The sequence below is a fragment of the Anastrepha obliqua genome, chromosome 2 (genome assembly GCF_027943255.1).
Source record: "Anastrepha obliqua isolate idAnaObli1 chromosome 2, idAnaObli1_1.0, whole genome shotgun sequence".
NCBI classification, from domain to species: Eukaryota; Metazoa; Arthropoda; class Insecta; order Diptera; family Tephritidae; genus Anastrepha; species Anastrepha obliqua.
Window position 1 is genome coordinate 130,534,439 of NC_072893.1, and position 27,933 is coordinate 130,562,371.

General features: G+C 36.2%; 1 protein-coding gene across 4 annotated transcripts; it reads right to left on the bottom strand.

Annotated features, from left to right (window-relative positions):
* Positions 1-393: 393 nt before the first annotated feature.
* Positions 394-27,340, bottom strand: LOC129238703 (eukaryotic translation initiation factor 5). Of its 4 annotated transcripts, XM_054873822.1 has the most exons (7): positions 27,208-27,340; positions 26,359-26,547; positions 26,025-26,266; positions 9,270-9,366; positions 3,742-5,397; positions 2,243-2,716; positions 394-2,148 (listed from the first exon to the last, which is right to left on the bottom strand). In XM_054873822.1, exons 5-7 carry the CDS (start codon positions 3,952-3,954, stop codon positions 1,447-1,449), a joined length of 1,389 nt encoding a protein of 462 aa, XP_054729797.1. In that variant the 5' UTR covers positions 3,955-5,397; positions 9,270-9,366; positions 26,025-26,266; positions 26,359-26,547; positions 27,208-27,340; the 3' UTR covers positions 394-1,446. The 4 variants fall into 4 exon arrangements, with proteins under 4 accessions (XP_054729797.1, XP_054729796.1, XP_054729798.1 ...); XM_054873821.1 differs by having other exon boundaries at positions 26,025-26,547; XM_054873823.1 differs by lacking the exon at positions 27,208-27,340 and adding an exon at positions 26,732-26,864 and having other exon boundaries at positions 26,025-26,547.
* Positions 27,341-27,933: the final 593 nt, after the last annotated feature.

Genomic DNA, 27,933 nt, shown 5'->3' on the forward strand with positions numbered 1-27,933 from the left:
GTATGTTGCTTGGGATCAGTTTTTAAAAAATATTTTATTTGGATACGAATGCTTATATATATGTACATACATGCACACAATTGCAGTATAGCTACATATAACATACATAATAGTAGTACAAGAATTTTTACAATTAATTCTTAATTTTTACATGGTTCTTTTTCTTTGTTTGCATTAAGTGGCTTATCTGTGTGTACTGGAAAAGTAGGAAATAATAAAATTTAGAAAAAAAATGTAATTATGCGAGTTTGTCATTTGTTTTTATTTTTTATAAAACCATATTCCGCGCTGCACGTGTGCCACAAAAAATGCTTCTTTCGGTCAGTTTGCCCTCCGCCTATTTTAGCCTATGGCTACTCCAGCCTTTTCTTGTGTTCGAGTGAATACCATTCATTTATTTATTCATAGAATTTTTTTGTATTTTTATTTTCATAATTTTTTTTTTACATTTTTACTTGCATAATAAATTTTAAAATTTACGACAGTTCTTTGAAAAACGCAAAAGCCCTGCTACTGCACTCTTTTCCTTGTTAGGTTGAACAGTTTCGATTCCAAGTTGTTGTTGTTCTGCTGCTGTAGCAGTTCATCCAGCCCTGCTGGTACGGTTTAATCACCGGCCGTCAACGCATTCTAAGTATTTTTGTATGCTTTAACTACCTGCAACAGCTTATCTATTTCTGTCCGGATATTTTTCGGAAAAGTGAGCACTAAGCGTTCCTATCGCGTGGAAAGCGTAGAGACAGAACAATATTGGAAATTTGTGTGTTTAGAGTTGACATATTAACCTACTATTCAAAAATATTTTGGTTTACAGTTATTTATATAAATTTACTGAGCTTGTGAATGATTTTTTTTTTAATTTTTTGTTTCGTTTTGTTGGTTTGATTGTGTGTGTGCAAAATCGAAGCTATGTCGTTTTTCTGCCGTTACAAATAAGTATAAATGTTATAAACGCAAAAAAGCATAAATTAAAAAAAAAAAACAAATTCATAAATCAAAAAATAATAATCCAAGATCAATTAGAAAAATAAGCAAACGAAAATGTTTGCAGCAGTTAAGTGTTGTATTGTAATGAAAAGCAAGGGCCGCTTGAGCCACTTTCTAAACCTTGACTCCGCGAAAAAGCATTACGCCAGGTAATGGAATAAATAAGAGCAATTAAAAATGCAAGGTGGCGTATGAGTAGCAACGTGATAAGAACACACAAGACATACGCACGCACATACACTACACAAAACTTAGTAGCGGGAGCGCATGAAAGCTAAAAAATCTGAATTTCAAAAAACAAAAAAAATTCATGAAAAGACATTTTAAAAACTGCATTTGCGTTAACGAAAAACGAAGAAAGTTTTTTTTTCTGCTGCTGCGCCGCTACACTTCGAACTGCGCACAAATGTTGTTGTTGTTATTATTTTCTTGTTTGCTATTTCTTTCTTATCGCCCTTTTTAGATGTCATCAATGTCGATTTCTTCACCCTCATCATCGTCGTCGACAATCTTCTTGGCCGCAGTAGCTACAGCGGCAGCCTTCAAAGGCTCTACACGTGCACGATCATTATACTCAATCTCTACATCGGAATCATTCTCATCCTCCTCAGAGGATTCCTCTTCCTCGGCCTCCTTGAGCCATTGTATGAAGGGTTTGGCTTTTTCGTGTATCTCCGTGGCTACATCCTTCGAAACGTATTTCTTGCTAACCTTCTGCGACCACTCCAATATGGACTTCTCCTCAAGTATGTCCGAATCGTAAAATAGCTTGAAGATACCAGCTACCTTGGGCATCAATTTGGCCGAATGCAAAGCGATTATCTGTTCCAAACCGCCGATAAGATAACGTTGAGCTTTGGGATTATTGTGTGTGAAGCGCAGCAAGAGAATACGATTTTTGCGCACCTCTTGCGTTATGTTGTCGGAGAAGAGCAGTTCGGCTAGAACAAGCGTAGCCTTGTGCACTATATCCAAACGTTCCGCTTCGATCATCAACTCCTTGTGTACGGCTACCGAGTCGAGTTCACCAGCATCACGCTTCTTTTTCACCAGCTCATAAAAGATGTCAATGCGCTCCTTTTCGGTCTTGTCGTAATCATCAGAAATGGTCATACCCTTGGCTCCGTCGGTAAGGTCTTGCAAGCGAGCGCGAATGGCTTCCTGTGTAATAGACGAGAATGAAAAGTTATAGGCAAAAATAAAAGCATGAGTATTCCACATGAGCAACTTTCATGGTTTGCACAACCCCACTAACCTTCGACACATCAACACTCCAGTTAGCATCGTCATCATCATCATCACCATTTTTCTCCGGTATGGCAGCACTTATTTCGGCCTCAGTTTGACTGGCCTGGTTGCCGCTACCGCCATCCGATTCACCACCCGAATTGCTAGCACCCTTTTCACCACCTTCTACACCATTCTCGCCATTCTTCTTTTGGCCACGTTTCGAGCGCTTGCCCTCGGTCAGTGAAGAGCCTTGTGCGGCCGGATTCACTGTCGGCGGATTCTTCAAAATGAAAGTGTTCACCTTGTGGTTGACTTTTAAGAGTCCATGGAAGCCGCAAGCTTTGCATGCTTGCGAAATGGTTTGATTCTTAGCTGAAACGGTTAAATCGGTCTCAGGATTATCGCATTCTGGACACAAGACGAATTTGCGTATGAAGCCATCGAGTAAATCCTGCAATTTGCAGGCATCGTGCGATCCATTCACAATAAAACGTTCATTCTGCAAAATTATGGATGATTAGTGTTTGTAAGGATATAAAAACAGTGACAAGAAATAAGATTAAAAATTTAGTCATATTTATTTGAATCTATTTTGATTGACCTCATCTAATTGAACCAAAAACGTATATTTTTATAGGTTATCTAAACTAAGCGAATATAGTTTAATCTATTACAATCTGGCATAATCTAATATCATCAGTTCTCATCTTATAATACGTTCACATATGCATTAATCTCCTATAAATCTACTTGTTCACATATGGTAGATTACCTGCAAAATTGACAATCAGCTGTCAATACTGCTTTGAGAGGTTTTTCTTCATAGAAATTATTTTGGTGCAATATTTCGGTGTTTTGGTTTCTTTAATTATTATTAAAGATATGAAGAAAATATTATACAAGGAGAAGGAATATCTAATTTAATTGCGCAATTGGCTGCTAATAATAAACAGTTGGAGAAAATCCGTATGCGAAGTTTACTCAGATTGCAAAAAATTATGACAGCAATGCACATGGGATATTCTGTATTACATTTTATAATAAGTAATAAGAGGACAAAACGTTTATGGACACACGCTTTTTTCTGTAAAATGAATCCATAATTAATAATATTTAACACAAATTTTATTAGAATTATGTTTACAGACCTATTTTCTTTGCCGGCATCCATTTCATTTAGTTTTTATTTTGATATTTCTCCTTACATTCGTAATAATAATTATCGATAACACAGAAAACACAGGGTTCTATGTCCAAAAGTATGATTATTATCTACGATTATTTTATAATCTCAGATTTTGTATGGGAAATCGCGCTTTTTAATTACGGATTTTGAGTTAAGCGCGAAAAAGTAGATCATCTACTCATATGTGAACATATTATTATATAGTTTTGTTTTTCACTTCCATCTATACCAAATTCAACTAGTTGGCCGAATATTTTAGTCTAAATATAACTAAGTTTAAGATCATCTATTCTAAAAAGTGTAACCCAATTTCTACGTATATTTCCCAAAGCTCTCACCTTATAGTCGAATTGGGTTTGAGCGCCCAATTCGCAGCCAAAATACTTGGTCGGATAGGTGGCCGGGCGTCCAATGGCGCGTGCCACTTCAGCCATATTGACAATTACGGTCTTAATACCGTTACCTTTGCCCTCGACCTTAGCCTGCAAACGTGGCATTTTGTAGCGATAGAAAATGTCGGTGACATTACGATTCACATTGACGGAACCCATTTTTGCCTTTTTCTTTTACTATCCGTCTCCTTAAGTGTCAAAATGAGCTGTTTGTGGTTTTTATTATTAATGGTTTTTATGATTTAAAATTGATGATTGTTGTTGGTGGCCTTTGATTTGAGTTTTCTTGTTTTTGCGTATAGAAGAATTGTAAATGTTCAGAGTTGGTAATAATAAATCGCGCCACGTGTTGTGCGTAGATTTGGCAATATTCTTTTAAACTGGAACGTCGGCGAAAACGCTTAGCTTTTGCTTTCGACGCGGTGTTTTTGTTTTATTTTATTTTTATGGGATCTTTAATTTGCGGCTCACACTTTGCTGTCTTGTGTGACTTTTGTTTTTACTGCTGTTGCTGCTGCTGCTACCGATCTAGTTGTAGCTTTCATATAAAAATCAGAATGGATGAATCGACGCTACAGATTCAGCTGAGAAATTTTGCTTTTGATTTCTGCTTTAGCGATATTTCCGACAACACTCGCATACGATACGGCGGCACTTCGTTTAGCTGCTTTCGTTTTCGAGCCAACGTTGCTTGCTTTTACATTCAGCTTCAACCTCAACAAGGTGACCAATTGATAGCACTGAACATCAGTAAATTAGCTGCTGATCCTACGGCAGCTGTACCGACTCCTGCTGCTCCAATTATGGTAGTGGCTGCGGCGTACACTTGCTGTTCGTTGTATGCAGTCGCTTCGACGTCGTAGAACCGAAACGCCCTCCAAGACGATGCCGAAGACGTTAGGGGACTTAAATTTTTATTTTTTGATTTATTGTACTTCTTTATTGATAAATTCATGAAGTTCGTTTTTCTTATTACTTTAATTGGCGCTTTGTATTTGTTATTAATTATGACAGTAGCTTTGGTGCTTCCTCTTGGTGCTATTTTGCTGCTGCTACGGCGATTTTTACGATATCCGCTGCGGGTGCTTTGCTCCACTATTTATAGGTTTTTTATTATTGCTGTGATTTGTTGTTTAACGGCTGTTGTTTTTGTTGTTGTTTGTGTATGGACTCTACTTCAATTTTCAATCAAAACTCAATTCGCTATTACAAATAGCCCGATTATTTTACAGTACTTGACTGTTGATATTGATTTTTGATGTGGTTGTTTTTCTTATTCTGCTTAACGGTTCTCCAGCTTTTTTTTTAAATTTATGCAATTTTCACCCCACTTTTATGATTGAAAGTGAATTTTTGGGCTTTTTTTAATATATTTGTGGATTTTTTTGGGTATCTTATGAAAGATGTTTTTTTAAGTTTTTTTTTTTTACATTTATCAGTTTTAGTGCTATATGTTTGTTGCTGCTAGATATCTGGATTACAATTATAGTTTATAAATATTTGGAAAAATTGGAAAACGTGGTGCCTAATGATGTGCGATTGGCTCACGTTTCTCTAAAAGGTTGCAGTTTCCGATGTCTATTACTGGAAAATTTTGAAGTCCTGCAAAAGGGAGAAAGAAGAAGAGTGAGTGAAGGGTAAATGAGTGAGATGTAAGTTTTATAAAATGTAGCTTTGAAATTATAAACATGCATAATAAGAGGCCGAAATACGTGAGTGCGAAGAGCTTGAGATGCTGGCCAACAGGAACAACGCCCGAAAATTCTACCAGAAAGTTCGGCGGCTTACAGAAGGTTTTAAGACCGGGGCATTTTCCTGCAAGAACAAAGACGGCGAACTGGTGACTGACGTACAGAGCAATCTTAAATTATGGAGGGAACACTTCTCGAACCTGTTAAACAGTGACAGCTGCGCATGTCACAGAGAATGTGAAGATCCCGATACCCCAATCGTTGACGACGGAATTGTCGTTCCGCTACCCGACCATGACGAGGTGAGAATAGCAATATCACGGCTAAAGAACAACAAAGTCGCAGGCGCCGACAGACTGCCGGCTGAGCTATTCAAACATAGCGGCGAGGAGCTGGTAAGGTGCATGCATCAGCTTCTATGCAAAATATGGTCGGATGAAAGCATGCCTGCCGATTGGAATTTAAGTGTGCTGTGCCCAATCCATAAGAAGGGTGATCCAGCAATCTGTGCCAATTACCGCGGTATTAGTCTTCTAAATATCGCATATAAGGTTCTAGCGAGCGTATTGTGTGAAACCCCACCGTCAACCAACTGATTGGACTTTATCAGTGTGGCTTTAGACCTGGAAAGTCTACCATCGACATTCACAATACGCCAAATCTTGGAAAAGACCCACGAAAGGAGAATCGACACACACCATCTTTTCGTCGATTTCAAAGCTGCATTCGACAGTACGGAAAGGAGTTACTTGTATGCCGCGATGTCTGAATTTGGTATCCCCACAAAACTAATACGCCTATGCAAGATGACGTTGCTCAACACCAGCAGCGCCGTCAGAATTGGGAAGGACCTCTCCGTTTCCACGACAGTCGGTTCTACGTTACCGAAACGACCCGGATTTATATCCGGCCAAGGACTGTCACTCCAGCAGCATTCACCGTATATAAGTATGGGGAATGTTTATGCTGCTACAACAACAACAACCTCTCCGAGCCGTTTGATACCAAACGAGGTTTCAGACAGGGTGACTCCCTGTCGTGTGACTTCTTTAACCTGCTGTTGGAGAGCATCGTACGAGCCGCAGAACTTAATCGCTCAGGCACAATATTTTATAAGGCGTATAATTGTTGGCGTATGCCGATGATATCGATATCATCGGCCTTAACAACCACGCTGTTAGTTCTGCCTTCTCCAAACTGGATAAAGAGGCAAAGCGAATGGGTTTGGTGGTGAACGAGGACAAAACGAAGTACCTCCTGTCTTCAAACAAACAGTCGGCGCACTCGCGTATCGGCACCCACGTCACTGTAGACAGTTATAATTCTAGTTTGTAACAGACTTCGTTTATTTAGGAACCAGCATTAACACCGATAACAATGTCAGCCTTGAAATCCAACGTAGAATCTCTTTTGCCAACAAGTGCTACTTTGGACTAAGTAGGCAACTGAGCAGTAAAGTCCTCTCTCGACGAACAAAACTAAGACTTTACAAGACTCTCATCATGCCCGTCCTAACGTATGGCGCAGAAGCTTGGACAATGACAACATTCGATGAAGCGACGCTTGGAGTGTTTGAGAGAAAGATTCTGCGTAAGATTTTTGGACCTTTGCACGTTGGCAACGGCGAATATCGCAGACGATGGAACGATGAGCTGTATGAGCTTTACGACGACATAGACATAGCGCAGCGAATAAAGATCCAGCGGCTACGTTGGCTGGGTCATGTCGTCCGAATGGATACAAACGCTCCGGCTTTGAAAGTATTCGATGCGGTACCAACTGGTGTAGCAGAGGAAGGCCTCCTCTGCGTTGGAAAGATCAGGTGGAGAAGGACTTGGCTTCACTTGGTGTGTCTCATTGGCGCCGGCTAGCACGAGAAAGAAACGACTGGCGCGCTTTGTTAAACCCGGCCAAAAACGCGTAGGCGGTTATCGCGCCAATTAAGAAGAAGATAATAATTTCATAGTTCAACCTAACCTAACCGATATTAAGTTAAATAACATAAAACAAAATTAAAATGATTAGCTTCAGTTTAATAACATGGAAAATAAGTAAAATAAAATATCAAAATATTCAAATCAAATTAGTAAAACAAAATAAAATATTTAAATAGCATAAGAAAATGAAATAAAAATTAAGACTTAATTTTTTCCATCTTGTACCCAAAATTATAAAAATAATTACTAAAAAAAATTTGGTAAACAATTTAAAACAAATAAAGCCTAGTTTACAGAGAGACAAGAATTGCGGACGCTTTTAATGCGAAGTGGAGAGGTTGAGGGTAAGAGAAACAGCAATATTCTAGTAGAGTTGCCAAGAAATTAAAAAAAAATGTATGTAGCAGAAAGTAAAAAATATATACACAAATAAGGATTAGTTTACTGGAGTTAGGCGCTGCACGATTTACAAATTTGTTTTGCTTTCAACTCAAAGTGGGAAATCCAGAGTGGCAGAGACGGTAAAACCAGCTAAATGAAACCAAGTTTCAATAAACGATTCAGTTTCAATAGGAAATCAAGAGAAATCTGTAGTGGATTATTTAGTCCTCTCTGATTCACAGCTAACGTCAAAAGGTGGATGTCCACGGAAAAAATTAGTACAAAATAACTTTTACCAGCAGTCAGAGGATGGGTATCTAATAAATTTACCCTAAGCGATATCGTGGCGAAAGAAATCATAAATCAACTCTTTAGGTTGACTCTTTTAACCGTTTCTACGACAGTCGGTTCTACGTTACCGGAAAGAAACGGATTTATATCCGGCCAATAAATGCCACTCCTGCAGCATTCCTGTAACATTTATGGAGATTGTTTATGCTGTCACAACAACAACCATGAGTTTAGTAAAAAGAGCAAGCAGTGATAGAAAACAACTCCCTTTTCAGTCTCAGCAAGCAAATAAGCGATGTAAAAAATTACATAAAGGGCTAGAAGCACTATAACTTCAAAAGTATTCCACAAAATATGCCTTATGCTATTACAACACCATGTAAATTTAAAACTTCACATGAAATGTACTCGTATCTTTTAATTTCTTCTCATCTAAACCACAAGCAGTTGAGGAATTAAAATGAAATACTGCACAACATTTCCCAGTAGTGTGGGCTTGATGCATCTACATATTACTACAATATATTCAAGGCATGCAGGCCAATAGCGCAAACATCAAAGTGGAATACCTATATATTTACCAACATGTAGCTGTAAAGCCCTCTTTGATATGCGGACATAAATTAAAAATCTTCTGAAATGCATGCTACAGCACAGAAAACAGGCAGTTGATGTGGCGCACACCTAACGTGGAGGTCACCCACAGCTGGGGGCAAGAACACGCTGGACGAACGCGCAAGGAGACCTGCTGTTTTCGCACCAGCACCATGGCGCTGAGGATAATGGATTGTTGTGCTATTGATGACAGCAACCAACGAGTAAAGCATGCGCTCACACATAAAATGTGTGCAAAAACAATATATAGTATATAGTATGCCGATTAAACAGAAAATTTTTCGCATTTCATATTGATTATTTTCGCGTGCTTGATTTAGCCTGGATGTTGTCATACGAATTTCTGCGCGTGATAGAGCCGGTTGAAAGAGCAAAATGTGAGTATGGCGTATTGTGCGCGATTTCTATTTATATGACGCTAGTAGGGCTGGGTCATATGAAAATGATACAGAAAGGGGCGTAACTTTTGTGACCATTAAATTGCGCGCCGACGTGTATAAAATAGAAAAGTATGTAAATTTATGAATTACGGCTGGTGAAAAGCGTTCAAAAAACTTACCTATGACTTAAGTATCGCCTATGTGAATTCATGCACGAACTAACCGACTTGCTCCGTTGAGGTGGAGTTGGCGGCGCTCCTTTGAATACTGGTGTTTCTGTAAATAAGGGTTGAAATATATAAATCTCTTGCAAAATAGGTGAAATGCATGGAAAATTATTAGCTATGCATAATTTATTTAATAAACTCGTGTACTGCATTCATAGTCAACTAAAGCTGCTACTTTTGACACCCAAATTCAGTCAAATGGCAGGCAGTCCGCTGTCATTTACATAGGTAATTCTTTATTAGTAGGCTTTTCATTTAACTGTCGGTAGACCTTGTCAACTTTTCACGTCAGTAGGCAAAGCGAACAAGCTAATAGTATTTTTCTTGCACACATACACATATGTACATACATACAAACATGCATGTGTATTTATTAAATTCTAAACTTTTAAAATTTTATCCAGCCACGCCAAAACCTTGACCAAAAGTAAAAGTAAACACCGTTGAGCAACTTCTATTGACTTTTTTCACCTGTTACTAAAATTAAGCACAAAGAAAAAATTGTAGAAGTCAAGCACAAGGCTCGCTCATTGCTTATTCATCGTCTGGTAAGCGCGCTGTTAATGGTATATACATATGTGCCCGAATAAAATGCCCTCAACGTGTAAAAGCAGGCTGTAATGTCGGCACCTTAGTCACAGTTAGCTAGAAACGTATATGAAAGCTATCAACAGCATTTCCACTCAATGGCTGTCACAGCTCCCTGGCGATTTGTGCGCCAACTGTTTGACTTTGCACTCACACCAAGCACACGCTTCAATGCTTAAATTATTCACAAAATTCAAAGCCTACTGTTAGGCGCATAAGAAATAGTGTATATTTGCATAGCAGTAGACACTAATTTTTCTTTTTTGTAATTAAAAGGACGCGTGAAACAGGACATCAAATACTCTGCAAATGGAATTTGTAGAAATAAAATAGTGTGGAAAATAGTTGTGAAAAAAAAGTGTAGTTCTACACAGAAGTTTGTCTTGCGTCGAGACAAGGTAAATAAGTTCGTGCATAGAGTTAAAAAGGGGTAAAGAGACGCCATAACTTGTGTACAACAAGTGTTTAGGGGAGCGTTTTTGGCATGTTTTGCTTTGCCACGTGGCAGAATAGTGGATGGTTGGTGGAAGCCCGGCAGATTGGGCGATGGGTTGGTTGGTAGCAGCGGTCAAGGCCATTGCGGCAAACAGCAGCTCTAAAAAGAGAAGCATAAATACGAAATGGAAATAGAAAGGTAATTAAAATAAAAGAAATGCAAAGTATTCGAAGAAGGTGAGCGCAGGAAGCGGCAAGTCGGGTGGAGGGACTGAAAGAAAGTTTTCGCTTCGTGGAAAAATTGCAAATACAAAAATTTCATGCAGAATATAAATATATCTTAGTTTGAAAGAACAAGAATTCGTAATTGAAAATATGCATACATGCAAGCTGGCGTAAAATTAATCACACTATCGAAAGATTTATAATTTTTGCAAATGGCGTCGTGGTAAACAAACAGACAAACAATGGAGCTGTTTATGCAAAATCAAAATATTTTTGTTAGTAAAACATAATTGGATGATTAATTCTGCGCCATCTTGCATGTGGTTGGTGTAGGGTTAATTCCGCCAAAAACACCGTAAGTTAAGATATGACAATTAAATCCATAAACGAATTTTGTGTAGAAATTCTCGAAATATGATGCCATAAGATCACTAATTTTTTTCATCAGAAAACACAATGTTAGGAAATTCGCCACGTTCGTGCAGGCGCAACAACTCCTTTGCTCTTTCGCACCGAACTTTTTTTTGCTTGGGTGAAAGATCGTGTGCTTTTTGGACCTTGAGCTCATTTTTCAATATGCGTCGAAGCTGTCTTGCGATATTATCAGTTCTTTGGCCATTTTTCTTCCACTTCGACGTGGATTTCGTTCAAGTTGAGCCTTCACTTTCCGAACCATTTCTGGTGTTGTTGCGGTTTTTCTTGGTCCACCTCCATAGTGCTTTGCAATGCTATCAGTATCGTTTTATAGTGCGATACACAAACATTTTATTCACTTTGAGGTGACTGAGCTCACGAACATTGGCTGGTTGTGATTTTCTAGCCAAATATAACGCAATCACACTATTACGTTTGAATTCCATCACAGAAAAAAAATTTCAACAAAACTGAGACGCAAATGCTTTTGATGGCTTATAAACAATATATTGAACTGTCATTAGAACAATTTTGACGTTGATGTCATACGCTGTTTTACAGATACAAGCAGTGTGAAGTTGGTAACACTTCATATCGTTCACCCTGTATGAGTATATTTCGAATAATTTAATTCATATATTAGGTGCGCAATTAAGTTCTCGTTTTTGTTTTTTTATGAAAATTCAACTTTATTCTGAAAAAATGGTTACAAGTGAATCATTGTAGCCAGCCCATCGCTGGCTACTACTTCTTCCCATCTTTCTGGTAGATCTCATATACCGTCACGGATCAAGCCGTGGTCAGCTAGACCATGTGCCATCGATAGGAACAGGAGATGATCGGACGGCGCAATATCTGGAGAATATGTGGGGTGGGATTTCCCATTTCAGGTAGGTTTTAACGGGTTTGGCAACGTGAGGCCGAGCGTTGTCATGCTGTAGAATCACTTTTTCACGCCCTACGCATGACCGGGCAGTCCACATGATTTTATTTTCTTTGGATTGCTGTAATGAATTCCAATGTTTCCATTCTTCATCACCCGTCACGATGCGATGAAGAAAACCCTTCCTTTTTTGCCTTTGGATCAGTTGTTCATAGGCGAAAAAAAGACGTTCAACATCCCTTGGTTTTAACTTATAAGGAACCCAAGTCCCCTGTTTCTGAATCATTCCCAAAGCATGCAATCGCTTGAAAATGGATTGGCGGGTAACTCCTAATACTGAAGCAAGCTCTTCTTGCGTTTGGCACGGATCCTCATTAAGCAATGCCTCCAATTCAGCGTCTTCGAAGGTTTTTGGCCTTCCTTCACGCGGATGGTCGTCAACATTAAAATCACCGTCTTTGAAGCGACGGAATCGATCTCGGCTCGTTGTTTCACTCAAAGCAGCATCTCCATAAATTATTTTAGCTCTCGATGCGCTTCAGTCGCCGTATTTTTTCGAATGAAAGGGGACAATCAACACTTTCCGCAAATGATGATTATTCGGCACAAAATCAGACATTTTCACAAAACCAAATAATACCAAAGTAAAATCACTAAAGTGTCGAAGCAGTTTGTTTACCATATAAATAAGCTTGGTTTATGATGTTTAGGTTATGTTAGAATCGACTAGCACACACTGCTGGCGGCATCTATTGACAAACAGTGGCAACTTAGTTGCGCACCTAATATTTTAACTAGTTCCCCATATTTTCTACGCTTTTTGGTGGGGTTTTCAATGTTTCCAATTTTCAAATAGAAATTTTGAAATCAGAATCGTTTAAGCATCAATTGCGTGTTTGTAAGTGTTAGAATAATAATTTCGCAACCTACTGAGAATTTTCACGCACCTACAAAGCGAGTCTACGCAAGATGATATATTATCAATAGAACAGCTGATTTATACGCCTTGGTACACAAATGTCAAAAATGTGTTTTGTTCACATATCGTTCGCCTTATGAAATTTTCAAGTTTATTTCTCTCGTAAAATTAGAAGATGCAAGGAAGCCATGGTATTCTGAGTTTTGGTTAGTAAGGTCAAAATTAGCTGAAATTTGGAAAATTTGCGCATTCATGCTTCTGCCATGTAAATGTTTGAATAATAATTTTAAAACCGGCTATTTTCAACCACCTGCTGCTATATTTCTAATTCTAACTATATTCTGATAAATATATGTACATTTCAAGAGCGCAGAATTTCACCAATATATTTCAAAATTTCCGAGTCTCCAATTCTTTAAATAACAATTTATCAAATTGTTTCGAATTGCGATATATGAATTCCAAAATACATAATCTTCAACCATTTATTGTACATATTTTTAAACTTTCAAATCACTTTCGAAATTTCCTAAATTCGAAAATCTATTTCGAAAATTTCGAACATTTTTTACGAGATTTAAATAACGTTTTCGATATATACATTTTGAAATATTTTTATTAACGATATTAAAATTAATACATGAAAGATATTGTACTAAAAATTTATATTTTTTGGCTCAAATATTCGTAACTGATTATGAAATATATCGTTAGAGTACCGTTATTTAAATTTCTCATAATTTTTAATAAAAATTTAAATTTACTGCATATATGTGAATGTGTACCTGAACATTATATTACTTAGGAAACGTTAAATTCTATCTCAATTTATCGGAAAAACAAATAATCCAGCGCAGACCAATACCAACCCCGAATTCGCAGGACTGAGCGAGCAAAACCAACTGGAATAATCTCGAATGTGCAATTCAATGCGAAAGTACTTATTAAAAGCATATGCACGTACAGACATACCTCCACACGCACATGGATTAGTAGTGCGTGTAATGGCGCTGATGCCGGACGAGGGCCAAGCGAGGAGGCGAACGAGAAAACGCTCGGATACGACTCATGAAATGGAAACCCTGAGAATGCGAATGCAGCAAAGATAATGAAGCGATTCAACTGCAAGTTCAACAAAAACCAAAAACAAATGAAAAAATAAAAGGTAAAATTGCCAACTTTGCATGAAAATTTTAACAGCTAACAATAACAACAAAGCAAAATTAAGCAGCTGAGTCACGAAGAAGTCGACAATGCGGGTGAGGAATCCTTTCAAGTGAAGATATGTACATAAGCTAGTAAATTGATTGCAAATTAAAATTCGAGACGAACAAAAAAAAATTGCAAACAAATAAAGGAAAACAAAGCGCAGATGATTTAAAGATATTTTCGAAACAAAACGAAGAGTAAAACCCATGAAGGGAGACAGTGCATACGAGGTGGGTGCATCAGTCGCATTGAAACGTGTACAGGAGTGGCGCTTGAACCAAACACCAGCTACAACAAACAACAACAACGACATAGACAATGGCAGCAGCCAAGTACCAACGAAAAGTGCCAGCAAAGCAGAAAATTGTCAAGGGGTAAAGTGACTAAGGTGTGAATATGGCTGACGTGTTTAAGGCGGCAGGAGGGACGTTGAATGTGCTTGAACGAAAAATTATATAGCATTCGATAATCTACAATGCACTCAACGCATCGAACATCGTTTTGCACTATTCAATGGTTTACTTGTCCTGTTGGAAAAATTTAAGCTGGCGAGAGAGATTTCTAATTCACAACTAAACTTAGCTTCAAGTATTTTCAATTTCGAATAATAATGTAGATATCCGAAATTTCGAATTCTTCAATTTTCGAATATTAATTTCGAAATCTCGAAATTTCATATAAAACCTTTGATTTCTAAAACATAAATTTCAAATTTCTAGAAGCGGATCTAAATTGTACAAATTTTATGTGCTAAAATTTTCGAACATGAATTTTGAGTTTTTCTCATCTTGGAACACTTAATATTCGGAACTCGAAATCGTACGATTTTAATCGGGAGATTCGCAAAATATTTTTTAATATTTAATTTTTTTAAGTTTTTGAACTAAAAAACTCTTACAGACTACTATTTGTAATACAAGTAATACATTTTTTAATTGGAAACTGCTAGAAATACATCATTTACGTCAAAGCAATTTAGTGCCAAAGTTTAGTCTTTTTTTTAAATATCCGAAATAAATTTTCTTAAATCGCACTGAATTCAAATCGTACGATTTGCGTATTCTAGACCTTCCGAGTACGAAAGTGAGACTGCTCAAGCTAGGACCATTAAAAATAGTTCTTATGGTTTTTCCGGATTCCTCTAATATTAGGGTAAGTGGTATTTTGTGTGTCAGATTCGCGAATTGGATTACTTAAGCTTGAAATTTTGCCTTTTGTCAAATTAAGTTACAATCGAGATTTATGTAGTATATCTTGAATCAATCACTAGAAATCCCAAAACTCTTTCTAAATATTCCTTTAATTGATGCATTTATTGAAGAGCAAGATGGATATATTTTTTTAGCTTGTTTTCTACATTTTTTCGACTACTAAACTCTGAAATAAGTAGATATGTACTTTTAAAATTTAGACTCTTTACTCTGACTTACTGCTTTTATATGTGCAGAGGGCGTTAAAGGCCACTGATGACACCCACAAACCGCACACCATATGACGATGTTGCTCGCTGAACGGCTGACGCAGCGCACACGCAAACAACAACAATATATGTACAAGAATATACTACAATAAAAAATCACACGAAAATTATGCAGCCAATGGAGAAAATCGTAAAAATTGTATTTGTCACTTTTAATTACTTAATGTTTCAAAAATTTCAACGCTCTATTTTTCTGGCATTAAGGTCTGCTTTTAGGCGTACGAGTAGCCAGCAACTGTTTTCGGCTGTAGCACGCTTCTAGACGAGTGTGGAACGAAAATGAATGTATGCAGATCTTTTCGGGCGTGCAATAAAACAAGAAAACCCAAATCGTTCTGCCGCACGCGCAGTAATAAACTCACACACACACGCGCGACCACGAGATTTTTATATTTGCTTTTTGTTTTTTTTTTTTTTAATTTTTTATATTTTGCTACTTATACTATTCAATCGCTTGCTGCTTTGTTTCTATATAAATGTAGTTTGTTTGTTTGGCTTGGCTGCTGTATGCACACACACACATACACGCACACACCAACCACAAACTGAACGCTGGCCTGGCAGCGTAGCAAAAGTTGATGCTTCCAATTCGATTTCGTCTTTCCGGTTGCACTATTGACCTGCGTCCTTTTGCTGCCACCGCTACTGCTATTTTCCAAATACTACAGTTTACTATGTGTATATCACTTTTTGTAGTTGTTTAACGATACAAACCGACGACATTTACTTATGCATTAATTTAAAAAAATTTTTTTTCAAAACAAATTATATTCCAATTTCAATGAATATTTGATTTTGTATGAAATTTTCTTGTCGCTCTAGTGGCAAATCGAACTGGAGGAAAATTTTTTGGAATTTTTTGCTAGCGAGTAAATTAAGCGATTTTGTTGTAATTTAATTCTATTTAATTAGAGAAATTTCTTTCTATCAATTATTTTTAAGCTTTACGCTGATTCGCTTTTAGCTATTTGGTGGAAAATTTACATCCAGACAGCAAGACAATTAAAAAACGACTGAACACGAAGTTACAACTCGAAAGCGTCGACTCTTCCAGAGCCATAGTTGGTTAAATGCGAGAATTGGCTATGTATGAGTGTGAAATGTATGTGTGTGTTGAGCTGGTCTAGTCGTTCGGCATGTCTACCTCAAGTGCAATAATCCTGTACGTATGAGTGTTCTCAAATTACCGTAATATGGCTGGGCTCTAGTGAGCGAACAGCGGCTGGCAGCAATTTGTGTACACGCACATAGATCAATGCATCTGGGAGCGTGTGCAAGGGTGAAGTACAGAAACAAAAATTATACCGGACTGCAGCAAAATAACTTTCTAAATGTTAAAAAAAAAAACCAAGGAGAACACTTCAAAGTTCGGTGGACTAAAGAATACAACGTCTCGCAAAACGTAGCAGAATTTAGAAACAAACTTGAGAATAAATTTTATTAAAGAAACACTCTTTATAAAATTTTTGAGAATATATGTATGTACATACATACATAATTCATATTTATATACCATTTTTGCTAGTTAAAATAATTAAAATTAAAAAATTTGTTGCACCACAAGATATTGAGATTTACTTTGCAGTGTTGCTCAAACTGTCGAGTGCTAACAACACTCTTTTAAACAGCTTATTGTGAAATCTGAGCGCAGCGCAGACGCAATTCGCGGTTAGTAGGAAAAACAGCTGCAAGCATCGAGAAAATCCCTAAATATGCACACACACATGCAAGCACCCAGATACCCACAAAGCCATTGTATGGACCAATGTGAAAATGAATATAAAATCCAAGTTTAATAAGTAAAAAAAAAACAATTTTATTAAATTAAATAAATTGAATCGAATGGACTACAAAAACTAAAAAATATTATATATTATAATAAAAAATATTTATTCAATGAAAAATAAAAGCAAACGTACCATTTAAATTTTTTTTTCAAAATATACTACAATAAAGCTGATAGCCGCATGGACACGGCGAAAGAAAAAAAAACAAATCAGCTTATTGCTAAAAAAAACATATAGGTTACGTCTTCTACCCAAAGAGGCATCGCATTTATTCGAGAAGCAACTGCGACGATGTCTCTCACAAGACAGTCGGTTCTACATTACCGGAACGACACGGATTTATATCCGGCCAAGAAGAACTAAGGACATAACTCTAACTAAGGTCACTGTGGATTGCGCAGCCATCTGCGTCCAGTGACACCTGTTGTTTCTTCGACCAATCTTCGGTAACTCCAACGAATGTGATGTCATAGCAATAAGCATCTCAATCAATTACGGCCAGAACATACGCTCAGCCCAAACCATCTCCATATTAGGTTGAGAAAGAGAGAGTTGGATTTGAATGAAGAACTGTCGTCTTTGCATTTCTGATGACGTCCTTTTGCCTTTTCCAGATTTTTTTATGAATTTTTTATTCGTTTTCACAGCTTTTTTGCTCACAAATGTACAAATTAATCTCCCGTGGTGGCAGGTGTGTCGTGAGCAAACCCACAAAAACAACAAAGTAAAGCAAATAAGAAAAAATTATCTAATAAAAAAGGCATAATTGAAGGTGCATAATTTATTTTCCTTACATTAGGTTGAGGTTAATAAAGTTTCGTACAATAAATGCAAAACAAAAGCAAAAAAAAAAGAATTAAAAAGTGCCTCAGTATATTAAAAAGGGAAAGCAAACGACACAACAGAAGGACAACTCAAAGCAGCCTGAAACGGTGTTGAAGGAGTGTTGAGGACACTAACGCGACGCCTTATTGATTTAACAAGTGTGCGAAGCGCAATTATGACTTAACAAAACATAATTAGGTACGTGGAAAAACAACGAAAGACTACAAGGAAGCGCGAAAAGAAAATAAGTGTGGCAAGACAAATAAAACACTAAAGATAATAAAAGGATGAAGGGGCAGAAGTTCAAGTAATTAGTTTTACAAGTATCGGCGGTCTTCATCAGATCCGAATTTGGCTTGGAAAACAAAGAATGTGGAAAATTAGAAAAATAGAAAAAATATCAAAGTAAAATTAAGTTGTAATTAAGGCTATTTAGCAGGAAATTAGCAAGTGAGGTCGACTAGAAGGCAAATAAAATTGATGAAGTTTGTCAAGAACAAATACTGTAAAATGAAAAATTAGAAAAGTACCAATTAACGTAAACGGCTGCAGGAAAATGGTAGACTAAGTGACTAGGTAGATTTTCCAGACCATAGTGCTCCCGAGATGTCTCATTTTATCGAATGTTATACTTAAAAATGTGTATTAAGCTTTCTCTGGTTTTGGTGCGAGAAATCCCGAAGACATTCTGTCACATTTATTTATTAATGTTCATATTTGAGGTCCATGGTAGTACCGAACCACACTTCTATAAGGAAATGACATACAGAGAGTACCCCTGCTGCTTAATTCTCATTGTACAAATAACCTTGAATAGATTGTGAAATTTAATTCGGTAAAAAAAAAATGTCATGGCAAAACAATAAAAATTCCCAAGAAATGTCGACGGACACTCGATGCTTTCATCAAAATATATCATTGTTTGGAGTGTGCATACAAATTCTAAAAATAAAATAGACATGTTGCGGAATTATTTGGTTTTTTGCAACCTTGAACTAGCAAAGACAGTGCGATCAACTAAAGAAAAACTAAAAATTTTAAAAACTTCATACAATATAAAATAGAAAGATTAAAAATATGAACATACGTACTATAGTGTGTATGAACGTATCGATAGGTATACATACAGGGTGGCTGATGAAAGCCGCTACCAAAAAAAAATTGAATAACTTTTTTTCTTTTTAAGTTATCTGTTTCATTTTTGTTTTAATTTGCAGATTAATCTTTAGAATTTATTAAAATGGATAACTGGGACACGCAAACAAGAATTTGGATAGTCCGCCGCTATCACGCACTGGAGTCCGTAGTTTTGGTACAGAGAGTACAGGCGGATGTTTGGCGGCGATCCCCCGAGCAAATGGACCATAATGAGACTGGTGAATAATTTTGCTGAGCAAGGAACAGTCGCAAGAAGGCCTTATCATCGAAACCCACCAGTTCGGACGGAGGAAACGATCGCTGCTGTAGCTGCAGCTATACAAAGCAATCCAAGGGTTTCAACACGAAGCTTATCTGCTCAACTTGGTGTCAGCCGACAGTCTTTGCAAACAATAATGCACAAAGATTTAGACTTATTTCCCTACAAAATTCAAATGGTTAACAAACTGAATGCAGCAGACTTGCCGATTCGCTTGGAATTTTGCCAGAAGATCCTGCAAATGGTGGAAGACCAAAACATGTTAGACTGCCTTTTCATGTCTGATGAGGCCCATTTCGATTTAAACGGCAATGTGAACAAACAAAATTGTCGAATATGGAGTACTTCTAACCCACAGATACTCCACGAGACGGAATTGCATCCTCTTCGCGTGACAGTGTGGTGTGCGGTTTCTTCACGCTGTATTGTCGGGCCTTATTTTTTTGAAGAAAATGGTCACACCGTTACGGTTACTGGAGACCGTTATTTGAAAATGCTGAAAGAATTTTTCTATCCAGAACTACGCCGAAAGAGAATTCCTTTCAACTCTGTGTGGTTTCAACAAGATGGGGCAACGTCTCACATAGCCCAGACTGTTATGACAGAGTTGCGACGAAAATTTGCCAATAAACTGATTTCAAGAAGCTCCGAATTTCGTTGGCCCCCCAGGTCGCCTGACCTTACTGCACCTGACTTTTTCTTGTGGGGTTTATGTAAACAAGAAGTTTATAAAACAAAGCCAACAAATTTGGATGAACTAAAACAATCCATTCGGGCAACAATTGCGGCTATTCCTGTCGCAACTCTCAAAGCAGCAATGAACAACTTTTTACTAAGATGCCGCACTTGTGTCAACGAGCATGGGGGGCATTTAAATTCAATTATTTTTAAAACTAGTTAAGCTACATTTAATAAAATTTAATGACCTTCAACTTGAAAAAAAAAATAAATGAATTCCATACACTAAAAAAAAAGTTATTTGAGTTTCTTAATGTAGCGAAATTCATCAGCCACCCTGTATAAATAAAAGGCCTTTCAATAGTGACGTCTAGATGACAGTAAAGATTAATTCCTAGGCGGCACCTTTTTGTGTCATCTTTAACATTTGCCAGGTAGACAGATCGACAATTTTACACAATAGAACCACATGTTAAAGATATTGAAACTTATTGTGAAAATGGTCGATCTTTGGGAACAACATATCCCAAAATTTATGGAAAATTTTTGGTGAAAATAATCGTTCGAATGAGTCGGCAATTCAAAGGTTGATGAAAAAATTCCACGAAACTTGTTCTGTTGAATATAGAAAAAGGCAGGTAGACTGGCAGACCAAAAACTGGGCGTTCTGCTGAGAATTTTGCTGCTGTGACGCAATGTGTTACTGAACAAACTTCAACATTTTTCACATATAATTTCTAAGAACCGTATTTTGAATAAAAATAATGAGACCTGAAAGGCGCGTCTTTTAAAACAAAGAAAGAAAGTAAACAGCAAAAAGATGATGTTTTTAGTAAACCAAATTTGCACATTAAAATGTATTGAGACTGCAGATTGACTTATTTCAAGTCCCAAACAATATTTCGCTTGACCCATATCTTTGATCTCAAATTCCTGCAAGAGCTGCTTCTTTACGTATTCAATGCATTTCAAACTTTTCGCTGAAACTAATAAATCGTCGACGTACACCAATAACAAGCAAAACTCATCACAGATTATACCAGAAAACAAACAGGGTTCATTTTTCAATGGCTCCAATCCCATTTCAGATAGCTTTGTTCGAAGTTTAATATACCACTGGCGACCAGATTGCTTGAGGCCATATAAAGCCTTATTAAGCTTACACGCGTTACCACCATTATGTAAATTCGTGAGCATATTTCCAGCACATATACTAATAGGACAATTATCGCTCCGTTTTGACACAATACGCTTCAGTATCTCAGGTAACATGTCCGGAACCTTCATGAATACGTCTTCATCTAAAGGGCCATGGAGATAAGCTGTAACGACATCAAATTGCCAAATTTTAAAGTTAAAATGAATGGCCAATGCCAACATCAGTCGGACTGTCTCCAACCTCGCAACAGGAGCAAACGTCTCATTGTAATTCACACGGTATTTTTGACTATAACCCTTCGCTACAAGTCGTGCTTTACGCCGCTCAATTTTTCCTTCGTTTCCATACTTGTTAGTAAGCACAAATCGACAGCCAATAATGTTTTTGTTATCGCCGGTCTTCACGATCTTAAAGGTGTCATTTTTGAGAATACTAATAACTTCACTTTCAATAGCATCTTTCCATTCATCACGATCGGGACCTTTCAAAGCACTTCGAGTTTCAATTTCGGCTATTCCAGTAAATACGTCATCACTAAGTTCGTCAGCCTGAACATCTGGAGGATCGGAATCTTGTGAGGCTTCTTCTAAATTTCGAGAATGGAATAACTTTCGTGGACGCCCTCTATACCCGCGGAGGAGTCGTGGTCTTCCAGGTGCCCTATTTCCAACCTGTTTAATATCATTCACAGGGGTAACATTTTTCACAGAATCACCTTCAGTATTTGCTGAATTATCTCCCTGCATCTTCGGAGGAGAAAATTCAACGATCCCTCGCTCATAATTCAAGTTATTTCTTCTTTTGGAATCGCCTTTCCTCGGTTTTACTCAGTACGCGCAATTGAAATTATGTCAGCAGAATTATTTTGGGTAACTGGGCTCATAACCTATTGAGATTGCAGTTGATTTATTTGAATAATTTAATTTGGAAATTTATAAGTTGATATTGATGCGGTCACAGAAACAGGAAGAATAAAAAAATAGAAACAGAAAATGAATAATGATAGATGACACGCATAGTGTTGCCAGAAATAACTTGAACAAAATGTATTACAGCGGTGGTGAAATAATTTTCTAATTTCCCAAAAATTAAACTAGTATGGCAGTTAAATAACGGTTTACAGTTATTCGATTAACTTTGTGGAGAATTTTTTGGGAAGGGTGTTATCTGAAACTTAAATAGCAGAAATATTGAATATTAAATTACAAATAGAAATATCGATGAATGCTCTCTTGAAATATCCTTCTTAAGTCCGCATTCACTTCATTTACATACATATGTACATACATATATTACATCCCAGTACTATGTAGAACACGTGTCAATTAACTTCTGAGTAATTTAACTTATATAAACATTATTTTTGATTTAAACAAGCGCACATACAAATGCACACCACATTATACATATTTCGCGATTTTGTACCACTCTATTCAGTCATTAAATGCATTTACTCATGAGCGATTATGTAGTGCAAAAGAAAAGTGAGAGTGTAATTACAATAAAATATTGGGAGTAATAGAACAAAATATTAAAAAGCGCATGCAAACATTTTACTAATAGGAATAGGAAAAAATAGGAATTATTTGTGATTTTTATTTTTTTAAGGAAATAATAAAAAAAATTAAACATGAGAAAAAGAAGTTCGAACAACATTCTTTGGCGTACCCTAGGCAGGGCAAGTTTACTGGGGCGGCAGCCCTTGGTCGGAAAAAAAACCGAGCCATTCCGGTAACGTAGAACCGGCTACCATGGGAATGACATTCTGTCATGAAACTTACTTGCATTTAAAAAAAAAATCAGCACAAAAGCGTATCTGTTTAAAGTGAAACACAATTTTTGTTTGCCTAGTTTTTGCCAAATTTTATTTTAGCTCACATTAGCAACTTGATTCTGAAACATTCTTTGCTGATTATTCCAACGAAGGCACACGCATTTTAAAATTTTTTGCTTATCAGCTCTGATGTATTTATTCAGCAATATTTTTTTGTCTTTGCTCGCATTTTCCCTACCTAAGCAAATCGATCGAATTCCATTTTTTTTTTATTTTTTGTTTTGCGATACTAAGAGCAAATAAATAATAAATGAAAGTGCTGAAGAAAAAGGTGCATAAGTTTGCGTAATACAAACTTTGCTAAAGCATAAAAGAGTTTACAAGCACATCGCGCAGTCAAAAGCAGGCTGTCGGAGCTTTAAAGCAATACATATGTATATTTACTTTTACTTGCACCATCTCAAATGAATTTATGCGATTTTATTTTATAATTACCAGCTGATTGAATAAGCGATATCGAATAGCACTGGAATGTATATATTCTCAGCCGCATACATACATACAATGTGTATACAAAAAATTGTTGTGTATGAAAAATATGAAAAATTTCCATAAATAATTGAAGCAAGAAGAGTGTAAGGAGCAAAAATTTTAGTTTCGTTTCATATAAGGAAGTTGAATTGAACGACTTTAAATAAAAAATCCTTAATTATTTACAATATATAAATAACATTGACTGTTGAATTCTAAAGACACGCAACCACAAATCCCGACTATGTATTCGTGCAAATTGCATTTAAAATACTTTACATAGCCTTTTACGCATAATTACCTTTTCGACAAGACACTCAGCTTTAGGAAATACAGCCCTGAGCCCAAATGCAATGGCATAAAACTAATTCACTTTTTTAACGGCACGAACTGAATTTAAATCGTCTTAATTAGGCGTTTAAAGTGGACTAAAAGTGCAAAGATATCAACAACACAAAAAAATATGGTAAAAAAAAAATAAAAAACCAAAAGGGAAAAAAGTCTTTCGTACGTTCGAAGGCAGCCAAGCCAGTATTCACCAAAACCAACAAAAAAAAAAACAATCTAATGGTTAAAGGCATAGCCAAAAATACAGATAAACTGCAAAACAGTGAATATCTGCCGGCACTTTGCTGCCGAAGGTTAAGTTGTAGATGAAAAAAGTAACAAAAAATAAATAAATGTACGTTTCGAATTCACAAATAGTATAGCAAATTGTAATGCAACTGGCTCGACGATAGTGGAAACAAATACCTAATAATGTGTGTAGACAAAGGTAACATTAGAGCAAGGAACCCAATAGATAAAAAATTGGAACAAGTAGTAAACAGTTTTACTTGCTTTTTGTGACATTCGAAAAAGATGCAATGTTACCTCATTTTCGCAAAAAATTATTGAGTTGCTTTGCAGACAGGCGTTAAAATTAGCAAGTATTAAAATTTAAATGAGGTTTGGGTTGGTGGCGTACATGTGAAAAAGCACCAAACTGAAACTTCCAATCGCATAGAACTTAAATATTCTTTACAAATAAAATAAGCACAAAGTAAAATGCAAAATTGTATTATAAAATAATGAAAATGAAATACGTAGAAAAAAATAACAAATATGAACTAAAAACTTTTTTAATAATAAAAGACGCACTGCATGAACGCGCAGTTAACTGAACTGAACTGGTTTTCAATTCCTGCTCACATTATTTTTTGATTTCATTTCTTTATTTCTGCCTTCCGACTGCTCAATTTATCATAGCTTTTGTTGGTTTCTCCATTGTCGTTGGCATTATTTTTCCATTTACTCGTTGCAGAAAAAAAAAATTAACGTAAGTTGCTTAAAAATGTCTATTCATAAAGAAGTAAAGTTTTTTTTTTAAATTCTGACACATCGCAACCAGAAAATAAACTGAAGATTAATGAATTTTTAACAATAATTTTAAGTTAGCAGATATTTTTATGAGGAGCTTTTTCATGGCAGAAGTACACTCGGAGGTTTGCCATTGCCTGCCGAGGGGCGACCGCTTTTAGAAAAATCTTTTTCTTAATTTTGGTGTTTCACCGAGATTCGCACCGACGTTCTCTCTGTGAATTCCGAATGGTAGCCGAATGAAATTATAGCCAAGAGTAATATCTGGAAACGGTGTCTGTTTCAGATGAATGCGCTGTTTTGACAGTCTGCTAGCTAATTGTGCCGTGTTTCTAGAGGATCACGTTGCTGTTGAAAGGACAACTATTTAACAATGCACAACATAACAGGATTCGATTTATTGACAAACTGTCTGAAAAGCACTTGCATGGATCAGAAAAGAAAATCAGCTAACCACACACCGTAAACAATCACCGTTTCTCGATATACCGAAATTGAGTGTACTTATATATAATATGTATACTAAAGCAGTTTTAAACGATCTACGAAACAAATAGATGATGGTGAGGTCTGCCGATCATTTTGATAGCCATGGCAGAATTGCAATTTTTTTGCGCCCACCCTTTAATGAATTTCCTTGTAAAAAATTTAATATTTACCGACAGAGTACATACATGCATGTATGTACATATATATATTAATATGTATGATAAGCAATTTGTAAAAGTAGAATTGAGATAGTGAGCAGTTTATTTAGACTTTATAAAGCGAAATTTCAGAATGTTTGCATGAATGCGATTATGATCGTTTGTCATTAAGACTTATTAATTTCATTTTTTCATATTGAACTACTATATACATATATAGGTTCGGGATAAACGCGTTAAATAAGGATAATCTATATAGTTAATATATTTTGAAATAATTAAATGACCTGAAAATTTAATTTTATTGAAAGATATACAAATATGAACTTATATAATATTAATATACATTGTTTTTAAATACATATTCTAATACTCACCACTTAATCTTTCAAAAGTCATATAAAACAAGTAACTCCCCTCCGTGGGGTGCGCACCACAATTCACACGAAAATCAAAGATTAACTCCCGATAAATTATTATCCAATGTAAATTTAAAACTCAGCTTAAAATTGATTTTTCTTATGTAGCTGGCTTCTCACTGCTTTTTGTCGTTCTACACGATTACAATATGCTTTAAATTGTTATTTTTTCACCGCTTCAAACTTATATCAGTTTGAATCTGACGGTTGATTTCAAAACGAAAAGCAAGCAAACCAAAATAAAAGAAAATTTCAAAAAAGAATTTCACAAATTCGTACGAAATTTGATTACTCTGTCACTTTGCTGCTGTTTAGTCGAATAAGCTGAGTTGATATGCAAAATGTGGGTTGGTCTATTGGTGTAAATCTCTATATTCACTGTTTGCCACGTGCAGAGTTGCAAGCGCTCTGGGAACAGGCTTTGATTGCCAATGAATTGGTACGGCGAACAATTTATGCTTGAAAATAAAATCCGAATAAACTGTAAATAGAAAATAAAATGAATAAGTAAAAATGTATAATAAATATACATTTAACTACAAGTAGTGCACTGTTTGTATAAGTAGCAAAATTAGGAGTAGAGTAATACGCTCCGAGATAAGTATCTACAAGGTCTTAGGAGGCACTATCAGCAGGTTCCAAGTTATGCGGCGGTACACACTTACTCTGCGCTGGTGTATTACTCGAACGCCGACCAAGTTTAATTTCCCAATTTTCATGCTGTCTTGCTGTTCACAATTACTACTCTCCGACCAACACAGTAACAATTGCAATTGCAATTCTCACATTAACGCCGTATTTCACATATATCAATTTTTTTGCAAAGAAGTTATTTAAAATACAACGAATACGTGGCCTTTGTGACGTCACTTGCTAATTTTTCTTATTTAATATTGGATTTCATAGTAATAATTTGCCGTCAATTATTGCTAATATACACACTTATATACAGAAATATGTATGCGCATAAGCTCACATGGCCACATCCACCACGGTGTAAAAAGATGGACGACGTATGGCCGATTAGCAGCGAAGGCTGTGGTGGTGCTGGCGCATTCGGTGCACATTTCACAAGTCAAGCTAATCTTTTTAAAAACACCTAAACAAAGAAATTATGATATCTCGAAGTATTCCCATTTACCTGGCAATTTGTTTTCAACAAATTTAATATTCCGTTGCGTTTAATACACTGATAAATTTGATTCCGCTAGTTTTTAATATCTGACTTTTGTTGCTGCTATTGCTGCTGATATAATTTTCTGTGCTACAATTTCAATCGACAGTTACAATCATCAATCTGATTGGTGTAAAAGCAGTGTTGCATGTAAGGTACGTTCCATAGACCTTCGTTGTTATCGAAAAAAGGATCGATTGTTTTAAGATTAAACTAATTTTCCTTTATTTATTATTTTTATAGGTTACCGTGGAATACCTAGCTACTTGTGGATTCAAAAAATATTACTATCTTAACAATTACGAAAATTTAGTTTCTTTAAGCCTAGCGCTTATTTTTACAATACTGCAGGATACTACAAAATGTATCTACTCGTTCACATATGGCAGATTACCTGCAAAATTGACCATTAGTTGGCAATGCTGTTGTTTTGAAAGGTTTCTCTTTATAGGAACATTTTAGAGTTTTGGTTTGTTTATTTATTTTTTTATAAAGGTATGAAGAAAAGACAAGAAGAAGAAACAGCTTATTTAATTACGCAATTGGCTGCTAGTAATAAACAGTTGGATGAAATCCGTAAAGGACATTTACTGAGGTTTAAAAAAATTATGGCAGCAATACACATGCGAAATTCGATATTACATTTTATAATAAGTAATAAGAGGGCAAAGTGTTTAAGAACATACGCTTTTC